We start from the raw sequence: 15,485 nt of genomic DNA, 5'->3' as shown, positions 1-15,485 counted from the left end.
GAAAGAGTAAGCACTAAAATTATAACCTGTTCCTACTCATAATATGAGTGTGTCTAATACTATACTACTAAAAACAGATGTTTAAACAAAATTACAACTCACCAATCCAAAGTAAGAAAGATAGGAACCAATGAATAATACCAATTCAAACCAACTGAACTGCCCCCCCTAGAAAGGAATGATATGAACAGAAATAAATAAGAGAAAAATATACTGTACAACATTGTATATACGGTTTAGCAACATTGCACTTGATTAAATGGTTTTAGGTGTTAAAAGTAAAGCAAAACCACACTTTTCTTACAAATTACTGCAAAACATGACACTAAAATAGTGTAATAAACTTTATAAGGCATAATTAATACCGGTAATAATTTTGTTCTGCTTTTCATGAGCCCGATTTTTAGGGTAAACTTCAGGCAGATAATAAAACATCTATTGATGCAGTTATGTGTGCTTTAAACATTACTAAATCAATTTTAAGTACAACTAGTATAATTATCTAAATCTGGCATTATATTGGCCTCCTGTAACCACTGTACAGCAGCTTACAGATTAAGAAATGGAGGTGCAACACTAGAGGCTCATTGTTTATGCTGAATTGCCAATTAACTGTCAAGGAACATTCAGACAAGAGGAAAAAGACTAATGGAAATATTTGACTTTGACTCACTGTTTTTGTTGAACTATAGGTACTTCTGACTATAATTACCTACAGCTAACAAATGTAGTTCTGGCTGGTAGCCCATAAAGTCAAACTTTAGTCATAAAAAAAAAAAAAGGTCACTTCAGGCTGGCCCCTTTTGCAGGTATAGCTATGTAAACATTACAAAAAAAAATCCCTATACTGCTTAAAATACAGTAATACACTGTCTCACCCTGCTCTGCACATGCTCAGTTGCTGAATTTGTGCGGAATTTGTAGAGGCCAACCCGTTGACAGTCTAAAGATTTACTGCTGTTCAGGGGCTCTGGGCTTCAAATAAAAGGGCAGCCAGAAGAAACCGTAACAATGCTGGAGGCAATTTACAGTACACACTAATTTTGGTAGCATAATTATAAATGTAGAATTGAGTTTAGAGAGCGGCGCGGTGTGTAGGTGAGAGGAGCAACTGGGATTTAGAACAGTGATCTGTTCATACACAGAGTTCATATAATTAAAGAGTGGCCATCGAGGTGCAATCCCCAATTTCCATTCCAAAGGAGAAAAGAAGGAATCCATTACCCGAATCCCAGAACCACTACTCTAATACAGAGAACACCTTTATTGGTGTTGAACATTATTTTTATCAAATTGTCAGGGGTAAAATCCACTGTAAGGAAATTTTGCACCTTTACTACTGTAACGTGATCACTTTAACCTCTTGCCGACCGCCCACAGTATTACTGTGGCAGGGCGGCTCAGCTGCACAAAATCCCGTAGTACTACGTGATTTCGTATACAAGGTTTCGGCAGCGTGCAGGTGCTGCTGGAGCCGCTCCCCCGCTGTGTTTAGACACCGCAGGAGGAGCGCCAGCGATCGCCGCCTTCTTCCCGCGATCATCAGATAAACTGACAGAAGTCTTCTGTGAGACAGGCAGGGAGAGATCAGGAGTTTCAGCTAAGCTGAAACTTTGATCTCTCTGTGCCTGTCACAGAACCTCCCCCCCCCCCCCACACACAGTTAGTAAGCACATTTAGGTACACATTAACCCCTTTGATCACCCCCAGTATTAACCCCTTCCCTGTCAGTGTAATTTATACTGTAACAGTGCATATTATTTAGCACTGATTACTGTATTAATGTCACTGGTACCCAAAAAATGTAAAAAATGTCAGTTAGGGGCCTGATCTGTCCGGCGCAATGCCGCAGTCCTGCTTAAAAACGCTGATCGCCGCCATTGGTAATATGCTCTGTTCCCCCCACCCCAGCAGACAGGAGGTAGCCCCCCATGCTCTGCCCCCCCCAGCATACAGGAGGTAGCCCCACATGCTCTGCCCCCCCCCCAGCAGACAGGAGGTAGGCCCTCCATGCTTCAGCCCCCCCCCTCTACCTGTGACAGAAGCATGGAGGGCCTACCTCCTGTCTGCTGGGGGGGGGGGACAGAAGCATGGAGGGCCTAGCTCCTGTCTTCTGGGAGGGGGGACATAAGCATGGAGGGCCTACCTCCTGTCTGCTGGGGGGGGGGGACAGAGCATGGGGGCCTACCTCCTCTCTGCTGGGGGGAGACAGAAGCATGGAGGGCCTAGCTCCTGTCTGCTGGGGGGGGGGCAGAAGCATGGAGGGCCTACCTCCTGTCTGCTGGGGGGGGGACAGAGCAAGGGGGGGCTACCTCCTGTCTGCTGGGGGGGACAAGAGCATGGAGGGCCCACCTCCTGTCTGCTGGGGGGGGACAGAACATGGGGGGCTACCTCCTGTCTGCTGGGGGGGGCAGAAGCATGGAGGGCCTAGCTCCTGTGTCTGCTGGGGGGGCACAAAAGCATGGAGGGCCTACCTCCTGTCTGCTGGGGGGGGGCACAGAGCATAGGGGGCTGCTGGGGGAACAGAAGCATGGAGGGCCTAGCTCCTGTCTGCTGGGGGGGGGGGCAGAAGCATGGAGGGCCTACCTCCTGTCTGCTGGGGAGGGGGGGACAGAGCATGGGGGACTACCTCCTGTCTGCTGGGGGGGGGGGACAGAGCATGGGGGGCTACCTCCTGTCTGCTGGGGGGGGGCAGAGCATGGGGGACTACCTCCTGTCTGCTGGGGGGGGGGGAGGACAGAGCATGGGAGCTACCTCCTGTCTGCGGGGGGGGACAGAGCATGGGAGGCTACCTCCTGTCTGCGGGGGGGGGAACAGAGCATGGGGGGCTACCTCCTGTCTACTGGGGGGGACTGAGCATGGGGGGCTACTTCCTGTCTGCTGGGAGGGGACAGAAGTTCTGCCCCACCCCCTCAGCAGACAGGAGGTAGCCCCCATGCTCTGCCCCCCCCCCCCGCAGACAGGAGGTAGCCCCCCATGCTCTGTCCTCCCCCCCGCAGACAGGAGGTAGCCCCCCATGCTCTGTCCCCCCCCCCCGCAGACAGGAGGTAGCCCCCCATGCTCTGCCCCCCCCCACAGACAGGAGGTAGGACCCCATGCTCTGTCCTCCCCATTAGCAGACAGCAGGTGTTCTGATCTCCTCTACTCTTGAGGCAGCGGAGCAGCATGAAAGTTATTGAAACCCTAACCCACTGACTTACCTGCTTCTTCAGCACTCTCTCTCCGAGAGCATGCCACTGCACCGGAGAAGAGGAGGAGGTGGGTGGAGCATGGAGGCGGAGCTAATTACTGGCGCGGAGGAGCGTGCTGTGAATGCTGGGGCCACGGTATCAGTCGGCTTCTGTCAGTGACGTCACTGGTTGCTAGACGCCAAGCGGTAGGCGGCTAGCAACCAGTTAAGGATCGGGATTAAAAATAAATATAGCTGGCCGGCTGCTGTATTTCTGTTTCATTCTGGGACACTGCATTGTCCCTGAATTAAGCTGCCTGTGACCTACACATGCCAGTACACGGCGGCGGCACCAGCCTGTCTAGCACGGCACCCCCCTCAATATGTAGCACCCGGGGCGGACCCCCCCCCCCCCCCCTTATTATGCTCCTGGTGATGGGGCACTGTCTTTTCAGATTACACAAGACTGGTGTAACTGGTGCTGTCAGAGTTGGGTGTAGGAGCCGTTCTGGCTGTCCAGCACAGAAAACCTCTCATACTAATGGAATTCTCACTCTTGACTGTCTGAATCAACCCCCTGTGTAATGGAGTAACAAACACAAACATTCTACAAATAGTGCAGTGAACTTTGAGCCTTAGATCATAGTACCAATCAACTACAATAGGTCTGTGATAGACTCATACAAACAAATTTGTAATATTTTAGATAAATTAAAATGTTCTAAAGGCCCGATTATCCAATTGAAATTGAAAGACTGAATACAATCAGCCCTTTGGAAAAAATATTCCACACTATATAATTCTACACAATTTTATAACATAAAATGGGACCCCTGGTTTAAACATGCTGAAATTCTATTTCAAGCCCTAAATAATTAATTCTACATGTTAAAAAATCCTATTGAAGAAGATATTCATCCAACACAACTGTATTATATTACTTATGCGTTTAAAAATATACCTATTTCCATTATATTACATAACTGTCTATACCAAAAGATTTCTTACTCTTATGAACTCTGTTTTTTTTTTTTTTTACAGAATGCAACTCAATACCTTTTGGATTACATGTACACAATGCATTAAGTATTTTTTTAAAGAAAAATATTCTCCTGTACCACCAAATTTTGCTAAATAAAAATGTTTTAAATGCTTCAAAACCTAATTAATTATTAGAAATGAAGGTATTACTGTGCCATAGACTTGAATGTCAAATCTTATCCCATAAGCCTTTATAAGAGTCCTTAGGTTGCTTTGGTCCTGGTTCTTGTAGTGCCTGGCAAATCTGTAGATACAAAAGAATTTAAACCAAAGGTAAGTGAACCCTCCCTCAATATGTACTGTATTAATGTTAAAGCATATGCTTACATATATTCTAAATTCACAGGAACAGTATATTACAACAGCAAGAAATACCTGATTATAACTGTAGATGCAAAACACATGGGAGCTATCCAGATAGTATCATTCCAACCAAAACTATTTTTTTTTTCTTATGGATAAAGTCTTCTGTGTTTAAAAAAAGTGTAGCTTCAACTGACCACTTGTCCCCTCCCCAAGACCCATGCCCCCTGTTTTTGTCCTTTACTTACCTTAACCCTTTCTTTTTGTGTAGCTCTTTTTCTTGTTACCTTTTTGAGACTTTCATGCCCTATACCACCATTCTGGGATTGCTCCCAGACATGTCTTATGGCAGCTGTACTTTCCGACTTTTCAAATAAACCACAATATTTGTTGTCACCTTTTGTATTACCGCTCTATTGTTCTACAAGTACATTCTACTTGCTCTGAATACTCTATATCAGGGGTCTTCAAACTATGGCCCTCCAGTTATTCAGGAACTACAATTCCCATCATGCCGAGTCATGTCTGTGAATGTCAGAGTTTTAAAATGCCTCATGGGATGTGTAGTTTTGCAACAGCTGGAGGGCCGTAGTTTGAGGATCCCTGCTCTAGGTATTATAGGTGCCGTACTTTTGTCAAACCTTTGTTGAAGCCCAAAAGAATCATTGTAATCTCCACGAGCAGGGCCCTCCCATCCCTTCTGTATTGAACACTTTTGTAATTGTACTGTCCCCCCTCTACGTTGTAAAGCTCTGCACAAACTGTTGGCGCTATAAAAAAAACCCTGTATAAATATGTAGTGATTCTAAACAAAAAAGCAACTTTAGCTATAATTCTGTCCAGTGGCGGCTGGTTCTCCATTGGCTAGGGAGGGGGGCAGCAGAAGGACCGCACCATACCCCCCCCTCAGACCACACCAGGCCGCACACCATACCTCCCCCCCCCCCAGACCACACCAGGCCACACACCATAACCCCCCCCCCTCCGTGGACCACAGCGAGACAGGAGAGAGAGGGGAGACAGGAGACAGGACATGCGCCCCGAGCCTACCCTTTTTTTTAGACTGTGAGAGCCTCTGGCTCTAGTCACATGGTTAAAATAAAAAAAAAAGCCCCACTGAACTCCATGCGTCCGGCGCCCCGCATGTAGGTTAGAGGGCCTGATGCATGGATGGGGGGTGGCGCCCCTGCGCCCCATATGCACCAGCTGCCACTGATTCTGTCCCCCAAAGCATCATTTGATCCACTTCCTGGGAGAACAGGGCGTGAAGACCTGCCAAGAGACCCCCCCAGAGGAGAATAGTATAGTGGCAGTGGTCATCAAGACAAACAAAGTGGTAATCCCTTTGCAGTGGGGACACAGACAGCAATGAAAACTTGGCAGACAGCCTAACCCTTCCCTATGCCATTTAAATTAAAGAAAAAAAAAAAAATTTTGCCTAGCGATAAAACTTTAAAAAATATAAGATTCAGTCACCTTTTCTTTTTGCAGTGACTTGCTATATTGTTAGTTTATTCATATTCATTTTGTTATGACATAAAGATAAACCACCATGTATATATTTTTATATATCAGCTTGTTTTCATACCTAAAATTCAAACCAGGATACAAGCGTTCATCAACAACCTTATCATCCAACCGTCGGAAACTGTATTGTGGACGGCAGCTGTGAAGCCAACGATCAAGATTACAGTTCCAGTTGATTTCTATGCCCATAATTCCACCCTAGATGAAAGTTATAGATATGAAAAACTGCAAAAATGAATACACCTTTTACAATGCAGCAACACAATATTATACATTATTGTAATCCTTTTCTGTCAGTTATAAGCATATATGTGTCAGCATGGAGGTGAGCCTTATTCCTCTCTTGTGTGCCCCCCAGCACTGTGGTCGCGCTGTCACCCACAGCTCTTGGTCATGCAGTAATGACCAGGAGGCAGTAATACAAGCTGCAAAGGGCTGGCAAGCGGCAATATATTCCATTTTGTTTCTGGGGTTAGATATGCTTTAAAAGGATCTTCAGGCAAACAGATAAATACTAATAAGTCTGTTTTTTTTTTTTTTGTTTTTTTTTTAACAGATATTAATAATCCTGTTTAGTGAACATATTGGTTGACATACCTTTACCAAACTGAATAGTTAGAAACACTTTGGTAAGTCATTTGTCAGTATGTCCTTTTCATCTGTTTTTAACTAACCATAGTACCATCGCCACCTCCTGCTGGTGAGCCTTTTTATGGAAATAAATAAAATGAAAATGAAAAAAAAAAAAATGGAATATATAAAAAAAGAAAATGCTCATTCAAATTGAGAACCTGTGTTGTATTATTAGAGTAATGGATGGTGTCAGTAGTTTTTTATTTTTATTTTATTTCAAAATGCTTTTGTTTATTTTTTTTTTTTTGTTTTTTTAGGGGGGGGGCAGTGGATGGTATCAATAGAGCAGTGGACGGTGTTCATAGTATTTTTTTTATTATTTTATTTTTTACAACTAAATTTTTTATCATTTTATTTAAGTACATTTTTTATTTACTACAGTTTTTAAAAAGACCTTTGGGGGGCTTTGTGAGATATCAGGGGTCTAAACAGACTCCTGAAGTCTCATATTTGAGACAATAAAAAGGGACTGAGGACACATTCACTAGGCTCCTGTCCATTCATAAACTGAAGCATAGAAAAAACAGATCGGTATGAATCACTGACTCGGTTCATTCAAGTAAGGGGCCAACAAATTACATATTTACTGGCCCCTACCCCACTCTCCATCCTGACATCCCCCGCAGCAGCCTGTGGGAGAGGAGGGGGAGGAAGCTGGCAGCACTGCAGGGGGGGGGGGTGAGGGGGGCCAGGGGAGCGCACCCGGGGGCCCAGAGAGCAGGGGGATTCTGATCGACAGTCGGGGGTGATTGATGTGCTGGAGGAGGGGGCAATTAAATACACCAATCTCCCTCTATGGGTCTCCATGAAGAAGCTAAAAGCTGCGGCAGGAAGAGTAGGAGAAGCAGCTTTCAGCTGCTTCATAGAGAGCTATACAGGGATATCTGTGCTTGTAATTGCCCCCCTGTCGCACAGATCACCCCCGACTGTCGGTTCCTCCCTACTGCAGGAGGTACCAGGAGCCTCTCATGGGGCCCCCTACTGGCCCTGGGCTCTTGGGCAGCGCCGAGTGCCCAAATGGTTAGTCCACCCCTTCTGGGGCTATATTAAGGTAGGAGCTTTGAACTGTAAAATATGCTGTAGTTTGTGTCTGTGAATATGCTGGCTATGGATGTGTTTAAACAATGTGGATTGGTAAACAGTGTACCAGGAACTTGAAAGAGTATTTTACTCCCTTTATAAATACACAGTGGCATTAACTTCAATCACAACATCACTCAGAAAATGCTGTGTCCAAAAATTGCTTTAACAGTGGGCTACAGAAAATATTTTTTCAATATTTTGGGAAATCGCATCTCACCACAATCTTGCTTTCTGGACAGTAGAAGAGAGCAAAGACAGAAGAAGATGGTGTATAATGTCACCTATAAATATCAAATGTGGGTCTAAAGTATATATAAAACACAAGAACCAAAATTAAATCTATCACTGTTTACCAATCTTTAGATGTGGTGGCTGCATTTGTTTTAATTTTTCAGGCTAAGGAAGTTTTCAGCAAGTGCAGAAAATCCGTGCTATCAAAATTGCAGTGCCCCTGAAACTTCCTAAGAGATGAGCTGATACATCAAATGATATTATCGTGCTTTCAATCTATTTTTTGTGAATTCCCCTCCCCCCCTTGTAATGGAGATGAACAGTCCCGATGAACAGTCCCGATGCTCCCGAGTCCTTACCTTTCCTCCTTCTCTCAGGCCTCTAACCCTCTGGCCCTCCATCTTATTTTTCTTCCCTTAGCCTTCCCTGGCTCCCTACCTGTCAGGTGCGCATTCTCTCTCTTTCTTCAGCTGCACCTTTCTGCTTAACTATCTCCTGATTTCCAATATGCCTCCCCTTTCAGATTTATATAGGCTGTATATGGCACCACTGTATGGGTATTGGTGGGCCCAGGGGATGCCCCATTGGTTTGGGGAACTTCCTCAGGACCCATTCGGCCCTGACAGCTTTATGAAACAGGCCTATTTTCTGCTGCTGTCTAAGCTCTCGTTTTCTCCTTTATATTTACATTGCCTCTTTTTGGCTGTGTTTGTAAGCTAACCTGTGTGAGAACTGTCAATGCTAGCCCCTGTGTGGGCCGAATTATAGCATGTTAGCTGCTTGTTAAACTTGAATAATAATTATTGAAACAGAAAACATATACTAAAATGTAGTACCCTAATGTTGGCCATACATTATACAATTTTCTTGTACAATTTTTCATTATTTTTACAATAACAATATAATATGAGGTCAGACCTAAACACTTTCAATTTGTATACAAACAGGCAGGCCCTTAAACTACATAGTTGAAGGTAAATCTAAAGAAAATTGTATAATGTATGGTTAGCCTTAACCTTTCTTAATATAATAGTGGCTGGCAAGCCTATTACTGTAGGCTAAGGGGAATATGCCAGTAATAGACAGAAGTATTCTGCAACCAACAATGGTGAGCCATAGCATACCCACTCCTTTTGCCTGCTGTAATAAAAATGGGTCTGCTTGCCCTTATTACTCTAAGGGCCTATGGTATCACCATGAAATAGTTATGAGACATAATACTAGACTAAATCAACAATTATGAATCTTTTAGACTTTCAAGTACAAAAAGTGTAGTGCGGTAAATTGTCAGCAATAAATCTTCAGTGAAAGAGAAACCTGGCTGTATAGATTAGCTGCCTCCAATATATTACAATGCAGATTAGCATATTTCTTACTTTTTGTAAATTTTAGAAGTGTGGCCTTTACTATCCAAACATTCAGGAAAGCTTTACTTTGCCTCTTATTATTTCCTGCAAATCTTAACTTCCTCTTACTAGTAAGTCTGTCAATTTCACCTCCTCATAGGCCCAGGAATCACCTTTTTGCCCTAGAAGGCAAATTTTCTCCATTCAACTGACGTATCAACATTAAAAAATACAAATGCCAATATGAGCAACAATATATAATTATATACCAGAATAGCAACTTGGGAAAAATTCTCTCCTGCTTCTTTTAGGATGTCCCCTAAACGGAATATGGGACACTGAGGAGCGGTAACTTTGTGATAAACGCAGGTGACATTGTATTCTGGAAGGATGTTTTTCCTATAAAAGAAGTACAAGGAAACATCAAAATATGACATACATTTTATACAGAAAAAAGCAACGTTGACAGCCATAAAGAATGACTTACAAAATGTGAAATTATTAGATTTCAACTATTTTATTAGTATGACGTTTTTTTGTATTTCTTAGTCTGTGATAATTTGTATTTTAACCATTTACACTGTTACACATTCCCTGTTATTGTTTACTCATTAATGCCCATTTCTACCTATTACACTAGGTACATTGGCATCCTAGTTACTGCTCTCTATCCCTGTATGTGTGAACTGGGATATTCCCTGTTGCCATGAATTTCTGGCACACTGACCACCCAGGGGTAAAAGCAAGCCAAACTGATAGATAGAGATAGATAAAAGGGGGGGGGGACAATTTGGGGGGGGGAGGGGTTGAGGGATCATAAATACAAATACATATATGATACATAGATCACTTCACATATAAGCCCAAAGGACAGAAAACAACTGCAATTTGGCTATGTCCGACATGTTTTGCGGTCTTAATACCGCTTCTTCAGGGGGCGTAGTTCCTGTGGTGTGTGCGGGTCACCACAAAATATGCAATGTTTTATGTGTATGTTTGTTAATTACTTTATGTCCTTGCAGGACGATCTGATCTCTTCCTAAAACTATGCTCCTGAAGAAGCGGTATTAAGACCACAAAACATGTCGGGCATAGCCCAATTGCAGTTGTTTTCTGTCCTGTGAGCTAATATGTGAAATTATCTATGTACCATATATGTATTTGTATTTATGATCTAATTTTTAACAATGTATTGTATATGTCCAATACAATAATTTATCATTTAAAACATCTACACTTAATTAATACTGTACCAATAAAATATCCCAAGCCCCCCCCCCCATTGTTTTTCTCCACCCCTATTTTCTATCCCCCTCTCCCCTCATTCCCTCCCCCCCTTTTTCAATATTTTGGGCACTTGTTGCCCTCTTCTTGTCATTCTACTGGAATGAAGGTACCATAGTAGATACAGTTTTGTATCTGTCAACACAATCATTCTCCTCCTATTTCAAGAGATTTATGGAAATTCTTATAGTAGCATTCAGTCTGCCTTTACATGCACATGAACTTTAATGGCATCCCAGTCTTAGTCCATACTGTTCAATATTGAGTTGGCCTACCCTTTGCAGCTATAACAGCTTCAACTCTTCTGAGAAGGCTATCCACATGGTTTAGGAGTGCGTCTCTGGGAATGTTTGACCATTCTTCCAGAAGCACATTTGTGAGGTCAGGCACTGATGTTGGAAGGAAGACCTGGCTCGCAGTCTCCGCTCTAATTTATCCCAAAGGTGTTCTGTCGGGTTGAGGTCAGTCAAGTTCATCCACGCCGAACTCGCTCATCCATGTATTAATGGACCTTGCTTTGTGCACTGGTCCAACTCATTTGGTGGTTTGGTGGAGGGGGTATTATGGTGTGGGGTTGTTTTTCAGGGGTTGGGCATGGCCCCTTAGTTCCAGTGAAGAGAACTTTTAAAGCATCAGCATACAAAGACATTTTGGATAATATCATGCTCCCAACTTTGTAGGAACAGTTTGGGGATGGCCCCTTCTCGTTCCAACATGACTCGCACCAGTGCACAAAGCAAGATCCATAAAGACATGGATGAGCGAGTTTGGGGTGGAGGAACTTGACTGTCCTGCACAGAGTCTTGACCTCAACCCGAAAGAGAAGAGTTAAAAGCGGTTATAGCTGCAAAGGGTGGGCCACCTCAATACTGAACCCTATGCATTAAGACTGGGATGCCATTAAAATTAATGTGCGTATAAAGGCAGGTGTCCCAATAGTTTTGGTAATATAGTGTACTTCATAGTGACTTTTTCATTGCAGACATACTGACTACAATGGTATGCATGATACGTAAACCACCAACAAACCATGCCAACTGGTCCAAATGGGGCTTTCAGGAACATTTTATCAGTTGGGTCCTAGCGCTTTACAACAGGCATTTATCAGATACGGTGGTCTCTTTTCCATTATGTTTAGCCTTACTGCTACTCAACAGAGCTGTTTCCTTCCACCCTTCTTGTTTGTCTGAGCCACTGAATCACTAAGTCCTTTAATATCTCATAGCAAAACATTCAAGGTATGTATGACGCTGGTTATCCTCACAAGCAATGTCTTTTTGCTAACAGCCTCAATATGTTCCTTATCAACCATATCACCTCCCTTCCTATCCTCCACAAACTATTACATTCATTTTCCACCCTGCCTGAGCTTTGCTTAAACAGGCAGAAGTCCAAGGTTCACACACTTTAACAGCCCTACAAATTTTATTGGGCCTTGGATCACCCTAACCTGGGGATCAACCTAACCAGTTTTTAAATACTATGTATAGTGCTAATTACCCCCTCCACTATTCGCTACTTACAAAGACTCCTCCTAGAATCAACCAACTACCCTGCCTCTTGACTTGCCTGCATGGCTCTGATTATAATGACTTTTCACCCCAAGCTTCTATACCTGTTCAGAATTCTCCTAATGTTGGTTCTTCCAGATATCATATGTATACTCCAGACCAAAACTCTGACATTTCTTTGGGGACCACATAGATCCATAACTGCTTCCCAGGTCTTCTATAAAACCAAAGCAAATGGGGCTTGTGTGTACCACATGTGGGCAATTACTCATTCACAGCCCAAATTGCCCAACTTTTTCTATGTGTCACTGCCTCTAGCAAATGAGAAACTCAAGATGCATTGGTACCTCGTAACCAACCTAAATAGATCAAGTACGACTGAGTACTTTCCTTGCTGCTTCACATGCAGTCCCAAAAACAGCACCTATACTCACATCTAGCGGACTTGTCCTGTAAGCAAACAAACCTGGTATTCAATATGTCACATCATTTCCACCTTATTAGGCCATGCACTCAAAATAGGCCCTTGGAAAAACCCTCTTAAAAAACAGCTACAAACCTGCACTCGATGCAAAACATGCCTTCTCACCCATGTCTTCACAACCATGAAGCAAACAATCACTAAAGCCTGGAAAACACCTAACATTTCTATAGGAGAATTCAAATTGCGGATGCGCCAATGTAAGTTAAGTTGCCTAAGGATCACCGTACGCAATTTAATCTTTGAACTATCAACTTTAGATTTGCCAAACCATGTACAGTAATTTGAGCACCTACCCAATCTATCCGAAAAATGTTCATCCAATCAGGCAGGTCCTTGAACTACATAGTTGTCAGATCTGAGGGAGATTGTACAATCACATTTTAAAATGTTTGGTGAGCATAATTTCCAAAATATATGGTACCACTAGATTACCCACTACCTGGACATAACTTTTTACCTTTCTCTGCTAAATGTCCAAGTATTAAATTTAAGACATCTGAAACCCAGTGCAGATTTTCCATCTTGCACAAAGGGTATCTAGATTAGAAATACTCTGGCTTCATGTGATTTTTTTTGTCTTCCGAATGATCTGGAAGCTGCCAAAGGTGTCAGATGACCAGATCATACATATGGGGGAGGTTTACTAAAACACAGAATCTGGTGCAGCTGTACATAGCAACCAATCAGCTTCTAACTTCCACTTGATCAAATAAGCCTTCACAATAAAACCTGGAATCTGATTTTTTACTATGCACAGCTGCACCAGATTCTTTGTGCACTAGTTTTAGTAAATTTCCCCCAACAAGTCATGTGTTACGCCAAACCTGTTATAGATCATGTCAGGGTTTACTTACGTGGTATACTTAAAGGCTGCAAAGTGAATATTGTTCTTTATCAAAACTGTAAAGTTTTCAGCGCTTCCCAAAATAGCTGGTCTAGAGGATGAGAGTTAACACAAAACACTGGATAAGCCGAAAAACTGAAATAGTAACACAAAATTCCTGCTCAGATCTTAAATGAGAAATAAACTGCAAACAATAAAAGCAATTTATAAGCGGTAAAACTGCAACTTCAGGGTGTGTGGTGCGGTGGAGACATGTGGGCTGAGGTCATTCATTATCGTTTATTCACCTAGGCTAGTCGGGAGTAGCAGCGATCCTTTCCTCTTTACACTTACTAGCCCTCTGGATTGGTATAAAGATAAGCCTGCACCCCACGTTCTGAGACACAATGATATACTTTCACCTCTACTTTGAGCGGCAGCAAAAGCAATATAATAGGTCACTGTGACTACAACTCGGGTGCCCCCACAGCAAGCTGTTTTCCCTGGGGACATTTGGCAGGAGGAAGGGGCAAGTAGTGCCGGCAGGGGACCTAAGAAGAGGAGGATCCGGGCTGCTCTGTGCAAAACCACTGCACAGAGCAGCTAAGTTTAACATGCTTGTTATTTAAAAACAAAAAACTTGCCTTCAATATCACTTGAAGAGCAGAGGGAGAAGCAGCAAATGGATAGAGACAGAGCATGTAATGTCCTGTGCATTTCACTGAAGTTTTACAGGGGTACCCAGCAAAACTTCTTTACATGCCTGAAATCCACAAGCAGTTATATGTTTATCAGAACTAAAAACACAATTTTCAGATATATTATTTATATATATCTAATATTAATATGTTTGATCAGTCAGGTAAATGTGAAATATTGATTCTAGATATTCAGATTTAATTTTCTAGTTACAGGTGTGGGCTTGGCTCATTTTCACGTTTACCAGGGTACTCCAAGCTAAAAATATGCTTTTACTGAGCTAAATAGCTCAAGTTTTATGTAATTACACTCAATTGAAAAGAGTCAGAAGAATGTTTCCTTCTCTCCCATACTGTTCTGATCATAAAAGATCATGTAAATGTACAAAAAAGCCTAAAAGGAAGTCATTGCACCCTGTATAGAATGTTTTTTGGAAAATAAAGATTAACAGTGAAAAATATTTTTTTTTAAACCTGCCAGTCTTAAAACGCAATAAATTGACCAAAATCTTTGACAGTTTTTTCCAACTACATATTTTAAATTAGAATCAGTAAAATGAGAAATTACTTTAAAAACGGATCCACCCACATCCTGATAATCATAAGCCATAAAAAAATATATGGCATACATACAGTATGTGGCTTTCTGTATTTTAGCAGTGTTGTCATCATTTGTTAAGAATGAGTAAAAGGAAAACATTGCTTTTAAATAAGGTTATTGAAAACAACAAAGAAAATAAAAGGAAGTTCTGTTGATTTGAGGAACCACTGCCTAGCTTTTATCTCAAAATTAGGGAACTTGTATTTTAAAAACTCTTATTTCATTTTTTTATTTTTAAACTTGTTCTTTGATTCTTATAACAGTTGGCAGCAATTTGTGCCATCAGTAATACTACTTTTTATTCGTATTAGATGGTAAATATTTTACTATACATATTAATGGAATAAAGAGAACCTTTTAATAAGTTTTGATTATTCAGCTAGGTGTTTGTTTTACAGTAAATACATAATTGGCAACACATCAAATCAATTTGGCTCATCAGGCTTACATATTAAAGTGTGTTTTGGTAAATCATTGCATAAAACCTTGAGTCAGCAAACTCTAGTTCACCATCTGCTGGCTACAAGTGATAAAAATGAGATAGCAATATAAAAATGTATTTTTATTATTTACCTGACTGAAAAGTAACACAAGAAAAATTAGCAAAAATTGGGTCATCAACATAAATAAAATGTACAAAACACTATGCATTCTATTTGCATTTTGTTTGAAGATTTTACAAATTTTTTGGCAAATCTTGGATGCATCTATGGCACTTTTCCACTGCAAGTACCAGCTAGTACCGGCTCGG

At 42.0% G+C, this 15,485-nt stretch overlaps 1 protein-coding gene across 1 annotated transcript in view; it reads right to left on the bottom strand.

The window, feature by feature from the left end:
- Positions 1-15,485, bottom strand: part of P2RX7 (purinergic receptor P2X 7) — a 113,908-nt gene that overhangs the window by 18,231 nt on the left and 80,192 nt on the right. Inside the window, exons 6-10 of the mRNA XM_082255621.1 lie at positions 13,467-13,547; positions 9,603-9,732; positions 6,102-6,238; positions 4,361-4,454; positions 103-168 (exon numbers count right to left, since the gene is read on the bottom strand). Coding sequence (XP_082111747.1) covers positions 103-168; positions 4,361-4,454; positions 6,102-6,238; positions 9,603-9,732; positions 13,467-13,547 — 508 coding nt within the window. The remainder of the gene's footprint in view (positions 1-102; positions 169-4,360; positions 4,455-6,101; positions 6,239-9,602; positions 9,733-13,466; positions 13,548-15,485) is intronic.

Source organism: Pelophylax lessonae, assembly GCF_965119305.1.
Source record: "Pelophylax lessonae genome assembly, chromosome: 1".
NCBI classification, from domain to species: Eukaryota; Metazoa; Chordata; class Amphibia; order Anura; family Ranidae; genus Pelophylax; species Pelophylax lessonae.
This window is presented reverse-complemented; position numbering and strand designations above follow the sequence as displayed.